This window comes from Nothoprocta perdicaria, unplaced genomic scaffold, assembly GCF_003342845.1.
Source record: "Nothoprocta perdicaria isolate Ctin4 unplaced genomic scaffold, notPer1 scaffold_486, whole genome shotgun sequence".
In the NCBI taxonomy this organism is placed as follows: domain Eukaryota; kingdom Metazoa; phylum Chordata; class Aves; order Tinamiformes; family Tinamidae; genus Nothoprocta; species Nothoprocta perdicaria.
Window position 1 is genome coordinate 146,494 of NW_020455739.1, and position 15,184 is coordinate 161,677.

General features: G+C 64.7%; 1 protein-coding gene across 1 annotated transcript in view; it reads right to left on the reverse strand.

Moving 5' to 3' along the window:
- Positions 1–15,184, reverse strand: part of LRP1 (LDL receptor related protein 1) — a 48,319-nt gene that overhangs the window by 25,667 nt on the left and 7,468 nt on the right. Inside the window, exons 6-20 of the mRNA XM_026047273.1 lie at positions 14,644–14,907; positions 6,872–7,034; positions 6,045–6,267; positions 5,344–5,533; positions 4,462–4,605; positions 4,057–4,293; positions 3,786–3,966; positions 3,307–3,529; positions 3,000–3,189; positions 2,788–2,913; positions 1,853–1,993; positions 1,511–1,636; positions 1,254–1,370; positions 1,084–1,164; positions 24–191 (exon numbers count right to left, since the gene is read on the reverse strand). Of these exons, the coding sequence (XP_025903058.1) occupies positions 24–191; positions 1,084–1,164; positions 1,254–1,370; positions 1,511–1,636; positions 1,853–1,993; positions 2,788–2,913; positions 3,000–3,189; positions 3,307–3,529; positions 3,786–3,966; positions 4,057–4,293; positions 4,462–4,605; positions 5,344–5,533; positions 6,045–6,267; positions 6,872–7,034; positions 14,644–14,907 (2,574 nt within the window). The remainder of the gene's footprint in view (positions 1–23; positions 192–1,083; positions 1,165–1,253; positions 1,371–1,510; positions 1,637–1,852; positions 1,994–2,787; positions 2,914–2,999; positions 3,190–3,306; positions 3,530–3,785; positions 3,967–4,056; positions 4,294–4,461; positions 4,606–5,343; positions 5,534–6,044; positions 6,268–6,871; positions 7,035–14,643; positions 14,908–15,184) is intronic.

The following is a 15,184-nucleotide window of genomic DNA, read 5'->3' on the forward strand; positions in this document are numbered from 1 at the left end:
GCGCGCCCGCCGCCGCCGCTCACCCTGGTTGGTGCAGTTGGCGTGGGTCTCGTCGCTGTAGTCGCCGCAGTCGTTGTCCCCGTCGCACGTCCAGTGCACGGGGATGCAGCGCCCGCTGTTGCACTTGAACTGGTTGCTGGAGCACGAGTGGCTGCAACCGGCCTCGTCGCTGTTGTCGCCGCAGTCGTTGTCTGGTGGTGCAGGGTGGGGATGGCAGCGGGATGGGGTCAGCGCGAGCTGGGACAGCGCCCGAGCGCGGAGCCAGCGTCCCCCCCAGCAGGGACAAGCAGGGACCCACCAGCACTGTGCCCGCCCCCCCGACCCGCAGCAGCGCACGGAGAAATGCGACACCAGCAAATGCAGACAGAAATGCAACAGAGCAACCGCATAGATCACCCATGGGCCGGCTCCGGGGAGCGCAGCTCGCGGCAGGCTGGGCCGGAGCGGGGCTGCGCGCGCGCGCGCAACGGGGCGGGCGGCAGCCCCCGCGCGCCGGGCCCGCCGCATGCCGATCTATGCACTAACCGGCAGCGTTTGCACAGTTCTTTTCGTCAGAGCCATCCCCACAATCTTTTTCTGAAACACAGAACCGAGCGAGACGAGGGGCGTGGGCACGGTGACGGACACGGAGCGGCACGAGGACGACGACATGGGAAGGACACACGGACACATGGAGCAGCGGGAGGGCGGGCAGGAGCCCAGGGGAGATGGGAAGCAGCGGTCGGGGCGGCTCCGGATCGGGGACCTGCAGGCTCTGTCCATGGCGCTCATGCACCGAGGCACCCAGCACCAATGCAGCAGTAGCAGCACGGAGCTTTTCTGGCCACCAGGGCTTGCAAACACCCCAAAAAACACCCAGCCCTTGGCAGCAATGGGTGTAGGAGGCCGGGGGGCCCACCAGGAGCGCGGGGAGACGTTGGCACCCCCGGCGTCCTGCCCTGCACCAGCTCTAGACCCACCGCGCCGGCTCTGCAGCCGCTAATTAAAACACAATGACGCCAAGTTCGCCCCAAATACACCTGGGGGCAACCAGGTAACTCCCCCGGCCTCGACCCCGCGCTGCAGCCGCTGCCCGGGCCTCACCGTTGTCGCAGCGCCAGTTGATGTTGATGCAGCGGCCGTTGGTGCAGGTGAACTGTGTCAGCGGGAAGCAGGTCGGGTAGGCTGCATTGGGGGGCACGCAGGGCTGCATTGAGCGCGGGGCGGGCGCCGGGCGGCCCCGCGCGCCCCAACGCGTCGCCCGCCGGCCTCACCGCACGCCGCCGACTCGTCGGAGCGGTCGCCGCAGTCGTCGTCCAGGTCGCACGTCCAGGAGATGGGGATGCAGCGGCCGCTGGCGCACGAGAACTGGTTGGGGGAGCAGGTCCGGGCTGCACAAAGAGACGCAAGGAGCTGAGCAAAGCCCCCGGGTGCTGCCGCCGGCAGAGACCCCCTCTCGTCCCCGCAGCTCCATGTGCAGTGTGTGCACTGGGAGGGCAGAGCCCACCGGCGCCCCCGGGGAGCTCCTCACCCGAGCACGTGGAGTTGGACTCGTCCTCGTTGTTGCCGCAGTCGTTGTCGCCGTCGCAGAGCCAGCGGTTGGGGATGCAGCGGTTGTTCTTGCACTTGAAGCGGTCCGAGGGGCAGGTGTGCTGGTCTGCGAGGAAGACACCGCCTCGTTCTCAGGGCCTTCCTCCCACCTGCCCCGCCAGCGCTCCCCCGGCCACCAAAACCCAGGCAAAAAGGGCAGAAGTTGCAGGTCGAGACGGGGAGCAGCTGCCAAAGCGCCATCCTCCCTCCTCCTCCTCCCTCGCTGCCACCATGGGGACCCATGGGGACCCCAAAACAGGCTGCCCCCCCCCGTCCTACGCACGGCAGAGCTCGGGGGCCTCGTCGCTGTTGTCCAGGCAGTCATTGTCGCCGTCGCATTTCCAGCGCTCCTGGATGCAGCGGTTGTTCTTGCAGGCGAACTCGCCGGGCTGGCACTGCGGCGGCGGGACGTAGGACGGGTTGGCTGCAGCGGGAAGCGACAGTGGCAAGCGTTGGCACCCAGGGGCGCAGCAGGACGGGGGGCAGCTCGAGGGCAGCCCCACTGCTCCACGAGCACCGCAACTCAAGGCCATGACGGGGCAATGAGGGAGGACAGGGCCAAGCTCTTCTCAGTGGTGGCCAGGGACAGGACAAGGGGCAATGGGGACAAACTGCGACCCAGGCAGCTCCATGTCCATGTGAGGAGGAACTTGTTTGGTGTGAGGGTGCCCGAGCCCTGGCACAGGCTGCCCAGGGAGGCTGGGGAGGCTCCTGCTCTGGAGGTCTCCAAACCCACCTGGGTGCCACCCTGTGCTCTGGGTGTCCCTGATGGGGCAGGATGGTTGGACTAGATGATCCCTAGAGGTCCCTTCCAACCTCAATCATTCTCTGATCCTACGAGAGATGGGGACCAACTGGGCCCTTCCTTTCCCACCCCGCCTTGTTATCCCTAACGAGTCTGGTGGTTCCTTTGGGTGCCTTTGAGGAAAACTGCTGCAGGGAAGAGCAGAGATGACACCTGTGTCATTGTACTTGCTCCGGGTGTCCCTGCAGGAGCAGGCGGGTTGCACTAGATGATCCTCAGAGGTCCCTTCCAGCCTCAACCATTCTGGGATTCTGGGAACTTGGCCACCCCGAGCCCCCCGTGCGCTCGATCCCCCCACCCAGGGAGGATCTGGGATCGGGATCCACAATGCGGATGGGTCCCAGATGGCAGTTCCCACCGCACGGGCACAGAGCTGGGCACCCCGGGCGCCCGTGTCCCGCGCGGCACCCTACCCTGGCAGGTGACCATGTCGTCCCCCAGGATCTGGTCCTCGGCGCAGGCGCACTGGCGGCCGCGCGGCGTGGCCAGGCACAGGCTGCTGCAGCCGCCGTTGTTCACGCGGCACTTGTTGGAGCCCACTGTGCACACGGGGCGACACGGCGGGCCGTGAGCGGCGGCGGTGGCGCCGGGGACCGCGAGGGGGGTCCGGGGGGGGCGGGCGGACCTTGCTGCTGCTGCGCGTCGTACATGCGGATCTCGAAGATGGGCGGGCGCTCGTTGCGCAGCAGGGTCACCGCCTTGGAGCTCTGGTCCAGGCGGTAGATGCTGCCGCTGCGGTACTCGGTCCAGAAGAGGAAGCTGCTGTAGTGGCACAGCCCAAAGGCGTGGTTCAGCTCCGGACCCTCGTACACGATCTGTGGGGCGCGGGGAGGCCCTCGTTATGGGGCGGGCACGGGGAGCGCCCATTTGGGCACCCATCGTGTGGGACCCAGCGAGGCCGCCCCCGTGGGACACGAGGCCGCTCCACTCGCCTTGCGCTCGGTGCCGTTCAGATAGACCATCTCGATGCGGTCATAGAAGGCATCGACCCAGTAGAGGATCTTGGCGGGGATGTCGAGGCTGAGCCCATTGGGCCACAGGACGGTCTTGGAGGTGATGAAGACATTGCGGTTGGAACCATCCATCCAGGCACGCTCGATCTTGCCTCTCTTGCTGTCCTTGGGATCCTCCTCCCAGTCCGTCCAGTACATCCACCTGCGGGAAACGCAGTCAGGGCGCAGGAGATCCACGCTCTGAGTCCACCCCACCACTGATGTGAGGAGCGACAACGAGGTCTGTCCCCATTTCCCCTTGCACATGGACATGCCGAGACCAAAATGCCACCCAGCACCCACCAAGAGGCGAAGGAAGAGCCTCCCAGGCCCCACATCCCAAGGACACCATCGCAGCCCACGACAAGGGTGGCCATGGACCCGATGAGAAGCCGGGCACCCTGCCGGGCGCTGCTCACCCGTTGAGCGGATCCACCACGATGGCCCGCGGGTGGGTCATCTTGCCCTCGATCAGCGTCTTCCTTGTCTGGGCGGCTTTCTCCAACCGGGCCACGCTGATGGTCTTCTTGGGGCCGTCATCGGTCCAGTAGAGGTTGTTGCCCATCCAGTCCACAGCGATGCCCTCCACGTTGTGGATGCCTTGAGGGGAGGCCGGGCCGCACGTCACCCACCGCGCCGGGGCCGCGGGGCCGCGCGACGGCGGGCGCGGGTCCCGGCGCCGCCACCCACCGTCTTTCAGGATGGTTTCGCGCTCGGTGCCGTCGATCTTCTGGCGCCCGATGAGGTAGCTGGTGGTGTCGGCGAAGTAGATGAAGCCGGTCTCGGCGTGGAAGTCGAGCGCGCGCGGGTTCATGAGGTTCTCGATGGGGATCATGTGCTCGTCGGGCACCTTGGCGCCCATGTCCATGCCGCGGATGATGCCGGGACGGCCCTTCCCGTACACCAGGAACAGCTCGTGCTCCGGCTCTGCGGACACCGGGGGCGGAGCGGTCACCATCCCGGCCCTGCCACATCCCATGGGCCACCAAGTGCCCCCTCGGGGACGGACGATCCCAGGGGACACCAGGGCCCTTCGCAACCGGGCGGGGACGGACCCGCAGCGCTGCCGGCGCCGCAGCCAGGCTCGGGACTCACTTTTGCAGGACTTGCCGTCGCTGCCCAGGCTGAAGCCGGAGCGGCAGCGGCAGGTCCGGCTCTTGTGGCTGTTCGCCAGGAGGCAGATGTCGGAGCAGCCGCCGGGCTTGCCGAACTGGTCGGGCTCGCACGCGTGGCTCCGCACTGCAACGACACGGGCGCGCTGGGCCGGCGCGTGCACGGATGCGGCTGCGGATCCCTGGGCTGACGCGTCCCCGTCCCCCTTGCTGCTCAGCCCGGCACGGGAGCAGAGATGCAGCCGGCCCGGGTGGCAGCTCTGGGGTCCAACACGTCCCCGTGTCCCCCCATCCTGCAGCCCTCCCGGCACCCAGTGCCCGGCCAGGCGCCTCCGTCGCCCTCCTTCCCGCCCGGAAACCTCCCCATTGGTTTTGTGTTGCGGAAAACGCCGCTAAGAGGATTTCAATCATGCAAATGGATTAACGGCAGGGCAGGCGCTGGGGAGGCACAAGAAGGGTTCCCTCAGGAACCCCCGCGGCCGCCGGGCACCAGGCCCCGGGCGCGGGGACGAGCAGGGCGCTGCAGCAGCCCCCTCGGAAGCAGCTGTGGGTATTGGAAGCCGCTGCGTTGCCCGGCCATGCCCCTCGCCCTCCTGAGCCGCGCTCCGTCACTGGCGCCGCGCGGCCCGCGGGGACGCCTGTCACTTTTATCTTGCGAAAGGGGACAGGGAGATAGCGGCGGCTCGGGGAGGGCGCCCGTTAAGGCGTCACAGCGTCCCGCAGGAGAGGAATGCCACGCAAATCCCCTCGCCGGCAGCGCTGGCAGCAAGGTGGCACCTCGGGGACCGGCCGCGCGCGCCCCTCGTCCCCGGGGAGCCGGGGCAGCCGCGTTTCCAGCTCGCTCCCGGACGCGCCGCGCTCCCACCTGTGGGTTGCCGCCGCTGGTGGTAGATGTGCAGCGCGCCGCCCTTGTCCACCCGCGTCACCACCTGGTACTCGGTGCTGTTGAAGCGGTTGACGCGGATGACGCTGGTCTTCTGCTGCGCGTTGGCGTTGTCCGAGTTGGTGGCGTACAGGTAGTTCTCGAACACGGTGAGGCCGTAGAGGTGCTCGATCTGGAAGGGGCGCAGGGCGCTCAGGGGCCGCGCGGGGTCCCGGTGCAGAGCCACCCCGGGGCTCTGCTCCCTCCCTTGCCGGAGGCCGGGGACGGCCTTGGCGCACCGAGTGATGCTCCAGTGATGGCTGGAGCAGCAAAGGAGGCTGCAACAAGCGGCATCAGGACCTCCCTGCCCTGACATTACAGAGGGGTTGACGTTGGAAGGGACCTCCAGGGATCATCTAGTCCAACCTTCTTGCTCCAGGAGGGACACCCAGAGCACAGGGTGGCACCCAGGTGGGTTTGGGAGATCTCCAGGGAAGGAGCCTCCCCAGCCTCCCCTGTGCCAGGGCTCGGGCACCCTCACAGTCACGTTGTTCTTCCTCACATGGACATGGAGCTGCCTGTGTTGCAACTTGTCCCCATTGCCCCTTGTCCTGTCACTGGCCACCGCTGAGAAGAGCTTGGTCCCTTCCTCGCTCCATTTCCCGCTCATGTCCCCAAGCAGCCGTCCCCAGGGCCCTGCTCACCAGGATGCCCTGGATGATGGTGTGCCGGTTCTTGCCCTCGTAGTCGACCACCTCGATGTAGTCCAGGTAGGCGTCTGCCCAGTACATGAGCCGGTTCACGAGGTCCAGGGTGATGCCGTGGGGGAAGACGATCTTGCTGTCCACCAGCTTGGTGCGGTTCTGCCCGTCCATGTCGCAGCGCTCCACCTTGGGGATCTGCCCGTAGTCCGTGAAGAAGACTTTGCTGCAGGACAGAGGCCACACGGGAGCTCAGAGCGGGATGTCGTCTCGGAAGCGCCACTGGGGGCACGGGCAGCACGCAGGGCTGCAGGTCCTGCACCACGCGGCTGCATGAAGCGCATGCACAGCCGTGCAGACGCACGCACATGCGCATGGGTGGCACGGGGATTTGCACTCGTTGCAGGAGGACGCACAGGCCCTGTGCATCTGCACCCATGCATGGGCACCCCGGCACGCAGGGACACGCGCGGGGGCGTTTGCACGGCGCAGCTGCCAGCGCAGCGCTGACTCAGCAGCTCCCTGCGCTTATCAGCTGCTGCAGGGCTTAGATCGAGGTCAGGGGGCCGGCGGGTTCCCCTGCCCGGGGCAGGTGGGCGCCCCGGCTGGGGCCGGTGCCGCGGTGCCGCGCGCAGCTGCAACCCGGCCCGCCGGCACCCCGAGCAGCCGCACGGGCACCAGCGGGGACGCAGCCTCGCTGGGGTCTCCAAAGGGGTGCAAGGGGTGGCTAGGAGGGGTCCCGTGGTGGTGGCACATCCCGGGCAAGGCGCAAAGCGGCACCCGCGTGGGGCACCTGTCTGCGTCCTCCACCAGCACCCCTGGCATCTTACCCCATGGCCGGGTCCAGCGCGATGCCCTTGGGGTTGTAGAGCTCCAGGTCCAGCAGGGTGACGCACGTGACCCCGTTCTTGTTGCACACGAAGATGCGGTCGTCGATGTCGTCCACGAAGTAGAAGTTGCCCGTGAGCCAGTCGATGGCCATCTGCTCCACGTCTAGGGGACGAGGAGGGGTTAGCTGGCTGGTGCATATCCACGTGTCACAGTGTGCCAGGTCTCTGACTGCTCCCCATGCCCGGGGACCTCCCGGGCCAGCGCGGCTGGGGAGACTCTGCTCCAGCGGGAAGCCTTGGACGGAGCCACCCTGGGCCTGGGATGGGAGAGTCCTGCTGGCTCCAGCGTCCTGCTCTCGCGGCCACCGGCTGCGGCAGTGACTAAGGGCCCCCTCCCTGGCTCCGGAAAGGCGAGGCTCCGTCACCCGGCCTCGTTCATCCCGCATGGAAAACAAGCGGGAGCAGCCAGAGCCAAGGAATGAGCGTGGAAGCGGCTGAGCGGAGCGCGGTCGGCTCGGCGAGCCTGCACGGGAGCCCGCAGCATTGCCAGGGACACGGCGGGGATCGTGGGGACACGCAGCCCCGGTTGGCGCCCGAGCACGGGGGTGCCCAGCACAAGCCCCATTGGCAGCGGGATGCTCCACACCGGGACACTCCATGGTGGGATGCTCCACACTGGGATGCTCCGCACCAGGACGCTCCGCGGTGCCCAGGTGGGAGGCGGCAGGGCCGGCGCTGGCGCAGGAGCTGGAGGTGACGCAAGCGCCTGCTCTTGCTCTTCCCGCCTGTATTTTTGCAGCTGGGAAGCATTAGGCTCCTCAAAGGCTTTTGTTTTGCAAATTGCTCCTTCTCTCCCTGCTCATTCTCCCTTCCCCCCTCCTTTGTGGGAATCATCATCATCATCATCATCATCATTATCATTATTATTATTATTATTAGTTGTTTCTTACAGGCTCAGCTAAACTTGGATTTCCTCTTGAACTTCCAGTGGAAGCCGGTTTAGCCAAGGTCTATTTTGAACCCCTAATATTCACTTGCAGGAACATCCCCCCTTGCCTCCTGCCACTTTGGGGACTCAAAGAGGTGACCGCGGCGGGCTCGTCCTCATCCCCGAGCACCCATGGGTGCTCCAGCGCCACGTGCTCCAGGCAAGCAAAGCGGGGAGCTCTTCCCCTCCCAGCACAACTGGAGAGCTGTCTGCATGGAAGAAACAGCCCCAGCTGTTTCTCCTGGTCCTGGTCCTGGTCCCAGACCTGGTCCTGGTCCAACATTCCTGGTCAGCGCCCAGCTGGGAGCCGACTCTTCCTCCCTGCTCAGCTGACTCTTCCTCCTTGCTCAACGGGCGCCGGGGCTCGCACGCGATTGCGACACGCACAACTGCCCCGCGCTGATTTCTTTCTTTGCTGGCGCGCCGCAAAACGGACTTTGGGACGGGGCCGAGCGGCTTGTCCTGCACGAGGGCAAGCCGGTCAGGGCCGGGGGGCTGCGGGGGGCCGAGCGTCACCTACAGCCTCCTCGCCCGCTCCCCGCGCGGCGCCCGGGGTGCCCCCGGCCCGCTAGGGAAGCGGCTCTGCTGACCCAGCACCTCTGGGTGCTCGCGGCCCCGGCCGCAAATAAATCAGTTGTGGCTGCGCCGCGGGGAGGAAGGAAACGGCGCGATCCTCCCCGGGCCCCAAAGGGCGATTTCGACACGCGGCCGCTTTCGCAAGCGCCTCGGCCCCGGGCGGCCTCCCCGCTGCGGCCTCCGTTTCCAATCGAAAAAAAAGAAAAAATAGGAAAATCCGCTCAATGGCAGCTTCTGCACCCAAAGTTGGCTCCCAAAAGGGAAGGGACCTGGATGAGCGGCGTGGGAGGGAGCCCTGGCTCTGCACGAGTCGCGGAGGGAGACGCCCAGGACGATGCCCGGGGATGCAGCGGAGGAGACGTGTTCCCCCCTCCGGGGCACCAAACTCCTGCAGCCGCTGGAAAGGGGTGGGAAGAGGCAGCGGAAACCCGGGTCTGAGCAATAAAACCTTGGAGAAGCCGCCGAGCGTCTCGGCTCCAAACCGCCCCGCGAGCAGGAATGAAGGTTTGTCAGGAATGCAGTCCCCAGGGCTCCCCGGCTCCACCGCCCGCCTCCCTTTTTTGAGGCGGAATGAGCCATTTGATGCATTTACATAATCCCATAATCCGGAGGCATTCCTGCCGCGCCGTTCCGCGCACACGCGCGCCCGGCCGGAGAACAAGGCGCGCTCTGTCGCGCGCCGCGCCGCCCGGACAAACATTGCTCCCGGCGGCAATTTTCCTGCATTAAGAGGGTGCAAACAGGGCAGCGGAGACCAGGGCCCCGCCGGCTCATTCCGAAAGCTGGGGCTATTCCAAGAGGAAGCCGCTTCCCGACCCGCCTGGAGGGTGGGCAGCCTTGGGGGGGGGGGGGATTCTCTGATGTCTAATAGGTCCAGCTGGGCCTTCTCCTTCCACACAGCTAGTTTTGGGGAACACAAATGTCTTGGGGAGAGGGAGGTTGCAGCCTCCGACTCCCCTCTTTCCTTAGAAAAACCTAGCTAGCAGATACAGAAATAAATACAGGATTTGGGGAGATATTCCTGCCGCTGGGGTTGCGGATGCCCAAGCACAGAGAGCAGCAGCCCCGTCCCTCCGCCCCAGGATCGGGCGTTTTCCAGGGCCCCCTGCTCCTGCTCTGGGGCCCCAGCCCGGTGTGGAGGCCGGCCAAGGAAGCGCTAATTGCTCTTGCTTAATGAGGCCCAGCCTGCAGCCCTGCAAGGGCCGGGCGGCCTCGGTCCAGGGGTGGCCAAGCTCAAAGGGAGCAATGAGGGGAACGGGTCTCTTGGGGAGGACAGGGGGTGAAGACGGAGCAGGTCCTGGGGCACGCTGGCTGCTCCCTGCGGCCATCTGGGACCCTTCACAGTGTTCACGGCTGCACACAGGCGTGCACGGTGCTGCATGACCATGCACCAGCATGCACAACCGCACACAGGCATGCACGGTGGTGCACAACCATGCACCAGTGTGCACAGCCACACACAGGTGTGCACAGCTGTGCACAAGCGTGCATGGTGGTGCATGCACAACCACACACAGGCGGGCACAGCCACACACAAGTGTGCATGGTGGTGCACAACCATGCACAACCGCACACAGGCATGCACGGTGCTGCACGACCATGCATCAGCATGCACAACCGCACACAGGCATGCACGGTGGTGCACAACCATGCACCAGTGTGCACAGCCACACAAAGGTGTGCACAGCTGCACACAAGCGTGCATGGTGGTGCACAACCATGCACCAGCATGCACCAGCGTGCACAACCACACATACACATGCATGGTGGTGCACGACCATGCACCAACGTGCACAACCGCACACAGGCATATACAGCCGCACAAAAGCGTGCATGGTGGTGCACAACCATCCACCAGCATGCACAGCCACACACGGGCATGCACAGCCGTGCACAAGCGCACGATGGTGCATGACCAGGCACCAGCGTGCACAACTGCACACAGGCATGCACAATGGTGCACAACTGCACCATCGTGCACACGATGGTGTACGACCATGCACCAGCGTGTATGATGGTGCACAACCGTGCACAAGCATGCACCAGCATGCACGACGGTGCACAACCGCACACGGGCATGCACGACAGTGCACGAGCCCCTCAACACCCTTCCTAAGGGGCCCATCGGCACCGTCGAGCGCTGCTCCGGCCAAGCGCTGCAGCCTTGACCCAGAGGCAGATGAAGGAGGGGGAGGAAGAGCGGCACGCCGCGCTCTGCGGAGCCGCCGGCAGGAGAACAGCCAAACAGTTAAACCAAAAGAAAGGGCTCAGCAGATGAAGTTACCATCACCCCGCTCCGCTGCCAAGCGACTCCGCAGCGGAGCCTCTTTCTTGGCTGGAATGAGGCCGCAAGGAAGAAAAGAGTTTTCCATGCAAAGCAACGGGAATTGCTTCGCAAACCGGCATCTCCCTGCAACGCGTTTGTCCCAAAGCCTGCAGGTTTCTGTTTGCTGGGAGCAGAGCGTGAATGAAGAGGAATCCAGGCAAAGAGCCTCCTGGACGGGCTGGTTTATGGAGATGTTACCCGGGAAGGTATTTTAATAACGGCCAGATTGCTGTCGTTTAAGGTCTGTAACGCAGCCGGGATCCCGGAGGCTTGTTTTGGGAAAGAAAAGAGGGAAGAAACCCCTTAAAACTGGAAATAATAAACGAGGGAATCTCTGCAGCAGCAAATAGGGAAACCGTGGGGCTGGGGTGATGGGTGGAGCGCGCGGACACCCGCAAGGGACACCCCAAAGCCGCGGTCAGCAAAAGCAGCCCCGGAGCAGCGGGAGCCCCGCGGCGGGCGGGCCGCAGTCACGAGGTGTCCCAGAAAAGGGGAAAAAAAGGGAAGTGGGGGGGAAATGAGAAAAGCAGGCGGGGGGAGGAGGAGCAGGCAGGGGGAGCAGCCCCTCGGGTAATTTTCCACGGGCTCCACGTCCCATCCCCTCCGAGAGGCCGCCGCGTTTCTTGTTTTCCCGGCGGTAACCGCAGTGCAAATCGGAGCGAACGCCCCATGGATAGGAGCAGCAAAGAAATAATCCGTGCGTGACTCCGGAGCGCGGCCTGTGCCTCAGGAATGCAGGGGTGAGCGTTAGCCATGGAGCACAGAGGGAACAGGAATGAGGGGCCTCCGGAGCCAGCCCTGCTGCGCTAAGAGCCCCAAAGCCGAGCTTTGGGATCCAAAGCCGAGCTCCCAGATCCTTTGGGAACTTGTCTGCAGACAAATGGGAACATTGTCCCAGTGAGCTGCAAATGGGAACTCATCCCGACGAGCTGCAAACCAACGGGAATGTCGTCCCGGTGAGCAGGGAAGGCCGGGAGCTGCAGGAGGAGCCCCGGGATGGGGACGGCCTGGAGCAGCTCCCAGCAAAGCCGCCCTGTCCAGGCGGGCAGGCAGCACGTGGGCTTGGAAAGAGGCCTGTGCAAGGGCCCCCCCCAAAAAATGTGGGGTCATTTGGGTCTCACGCTGAGTGCCAGGGGGAGCAGCAAGCGGGGCAGCCCCTGCCCTGCCTGCAAATAGGACGGGCAGCATCCGCGCACGGTCGCGAGCTGCTTTTTCCGCCGCTCCCGCGGCCGCCCGGATTAGCACCGGGAGGGGAACTCGCACCCGCAGCGCAGGAAACGGGGAAGCAGGAGAGAAGGTGGAAGGACGGCCCCGCTTCCCTCTTGTGCGGCCTCACGTTCGCAGAAGGACAAACCCGTCCCGCAGGCGAGTGAGTCACGGCCCGGCCCTGGCGCAGGCGGCGCCCGCGAGGACGGAGCTGGTTGCGTGCAGACACGGTTGCAGCCATGCAGACACGGTTGCAGCCATGCAGATGTGGTTGCATGCAGACACGGGTGCAGCCATGCAGACACGGGTGCAGCCATGCAGACACGGGTGCATGCAGACACGGGTGCAACCATGCAGACACGGGTGCAGCCATGCATACATGGATGCATGCAGACACGGGTGCAACCATGCAGACATGCAGACATGGATGCATGCAGACATGGATGCAACCATGCACACACGGGTGCAACCATGCACACAAGGATGCATGCAGACACAGGTGCAACCATGCAGACGAGGATGCATGCAGACACGGTTGCAACCGTGCAGACATGGGTGCATGCAGACACAGTTGCAACCGTGCAGACATGGGTGCATGCAGACATGCTTGCAACCATGCAGGCAGACATGGCTGCAACCACACAGACATGGTTCCACGCAGACGTGGTTGCAACCCTGCAGACGTGGTTGCAAAAGCCTCTGCTCAGCCTCACGGCTCGTGCTGGGGCTCAGTGCTCCCCGGAGCGATGGAGATAACGGCAACTGCTGCACCAGGGTCACGTCCCTGGTGGCACTGAGAGCAGCAGGTCCCCAAGCCCAGGACTCTGCCAGCAGCTGGACCTGGGGTAGAGGATGGGAAGCTCGGGGACAACAAGAGCTCTGCTCTTTGACCGCTTGGCCCCGCGCGCTGAGAGCCCCAGGGGCCACTCGCAGCAACATTTCTGCAAATAAAACCCACCCTCAAACCGGCCAGGGGGGCCCGGTTCCTGCCCAGACAGACACAAGGGGCAATCCGCTCCTTGTCCCGTCGGGACCCGAACACGGCGCCGTCCTGAGCTCCCTTCCGCGCCCGGCCCTCGTCAGGAGGCCCCGTCTCCCGGGATTAACTTCCCGGAGCTGGGAGAGCTCAGCAAATCGCCCCAAAAAGCCTTCCAGGCAGAAGGTGCCCCGCGGGGACGCGGGTTGGAGCGGAGCTGCTGCTCCGGGCGCTCATCCTGCCCCAGCACCTCGTGCTCCTGCTCGAGGCAGCCTCTGGAGCCCCGGCCTCGCCACTGACCTCCCCAGAGCCTCCCAGTGTCCAGGACAAGGGGATCCAGGAGCCAAGGAGGCGGCATCGACCCAAGAACCGCGGGGCTGCTGCTCAATGAAGCCTCTGGAGGCCCGGCCTCGCCACTGACCTCCCCAGAGCCTCCCAGTGTCCAGGACAAGGGGATCCAGGAGCCGAGGAGGCGGCATTGACCCAAGAACCGCGGGCTCCTGCTCAATGCAGCCTCTGGAGGCCCGGCCTTGCCGCTGACCTCCCCAGGGCCTCCCAATGGGAACTGGGAACTGGGACAAGGGGACGGAGGAGGCAGCAGCGACCCAAGAACCGCGGCGGGGAGGGGCCCAAGGGTCCCCGTTAAACCTGAGGGTGCCTTAAAGGAGGAAGGGAAGCTGAGGGGGGAAGCCAAAGGCGAGCCCGGCCCTGCAGCGCCTAATCGGAGGCTGCGGCCTCCCGGGGCAGCGAGGCCTCTCCCTGTAAATACACACAGCCCTAAAAATACACAGCGCGAGCGGCGGCGAGGCGAGCGGCGCTGCCCGGGCGGCTCGGCCGCGTCCCCAGCTGGTGCCATCCCAGCGGGAACCCTTTGGAAGCCCGGGCTGCAGCTTCCTATCCCCTTTCCAAGGGGCAAGGAGCAATGAGCCCAAACTGGAGGCCGTGCTGGAACCACCCTCGTTCCCAGGAGGCACCAAGGGGCCAAAACCAGGGGCTCCCTGTGTCCCCAGGTGGGAGGAACGTTTTGGTGGGATGTTGCTCTCAATCACAACTTATGGTGAGGAAGCAAAGGGCTAAACCCAAGGGGTGAAAGACCAACAAGAGCTCTGGCCACTCCACACAGAATCACACAGAAGGGTTGAGGTTGGAAGGGACCTCTAGGGACCATCTAGTCCAACCTTCCTGCTCCAGGAGGGACACCCAGAGCCAGTAAGATGACACGGGTGTCCTCTCTGCTCATCACTGCACTGGTTTTCCTCAAAGGATCCACAGGGCTAGACAGGGGTAACGAAGAGGGGTGGGAAAGGAAGGGCAAATGCTAAAACTAGAGGAGAAATGTCCACGCTGGAGTTCAAGGCATCCACCACCATGGGGAAGTCACTGCCAGCCCCGTTGCAGAGGGGGAGAGTAAGGGGCAATGGGTGCAAGTTGCAACACAGGAGGTTCCATCTCCATGTGAGGAGGAACTTCACTGTGAGGGTGTCCGAGCCCTGGCACAGGCTGCCCAGGGAGGCTGGGGAGGCTCCTGCTCTGGAGGTCTCCCAAACCCACCTGGATGCCACCCTGTGCCCCGTGCTCTGGGTTGGAGCAGGAAGGTTGGACTGGATGATCTCTAGAGGTCCCTTCCAACCTCAAGCCTTCTGGGTTCTGTGAGAGATGGGGGGACCGCCCGGGACTGCCGCCGCGGGAGCAGAACTCACGGTGCAGGCTGAGGGAGATGTTGATGGAGCGCTCTTCCACGAAGCCCTTGAGGTTGGGGATCTTGGCACACTTGAGGATGGTCTGCGAGGCGCTGTCGCCCACGTGCACCCAGCACACGGTGTCTTCCACGTAGTTGAAGTCCATGGCCGTGGTCTGCTTGGCGCTGGTGGGCGTGATGTTGGGCACGGGGGCGCCGCTCAGGTAGGTGGCCAGGATGTTCTGGGAATTGGCAATGAGCAGCACGGGGGGACGATCCACCGGCTCTGAGGGATGGCAGGAGAAGGGGGGTCACAATGGTGGCCACGATACCTCAACAACCCCGGCCTGGGCCTCCTGCTTCGGCAGAAACAGCATGGGGACACCCAACACAACACCCAACGCAATGCAACACCCAACGCAACACCCATTCCAATGCAACACCCAACGCAACACCCAACGCAACACCCAACGCAACACCCAACCCAACACCCAACCCAACACCCAACCCAACACCCAACCCAACACCCAACCCAACACCCAACCCAACACCCAACCCAACAC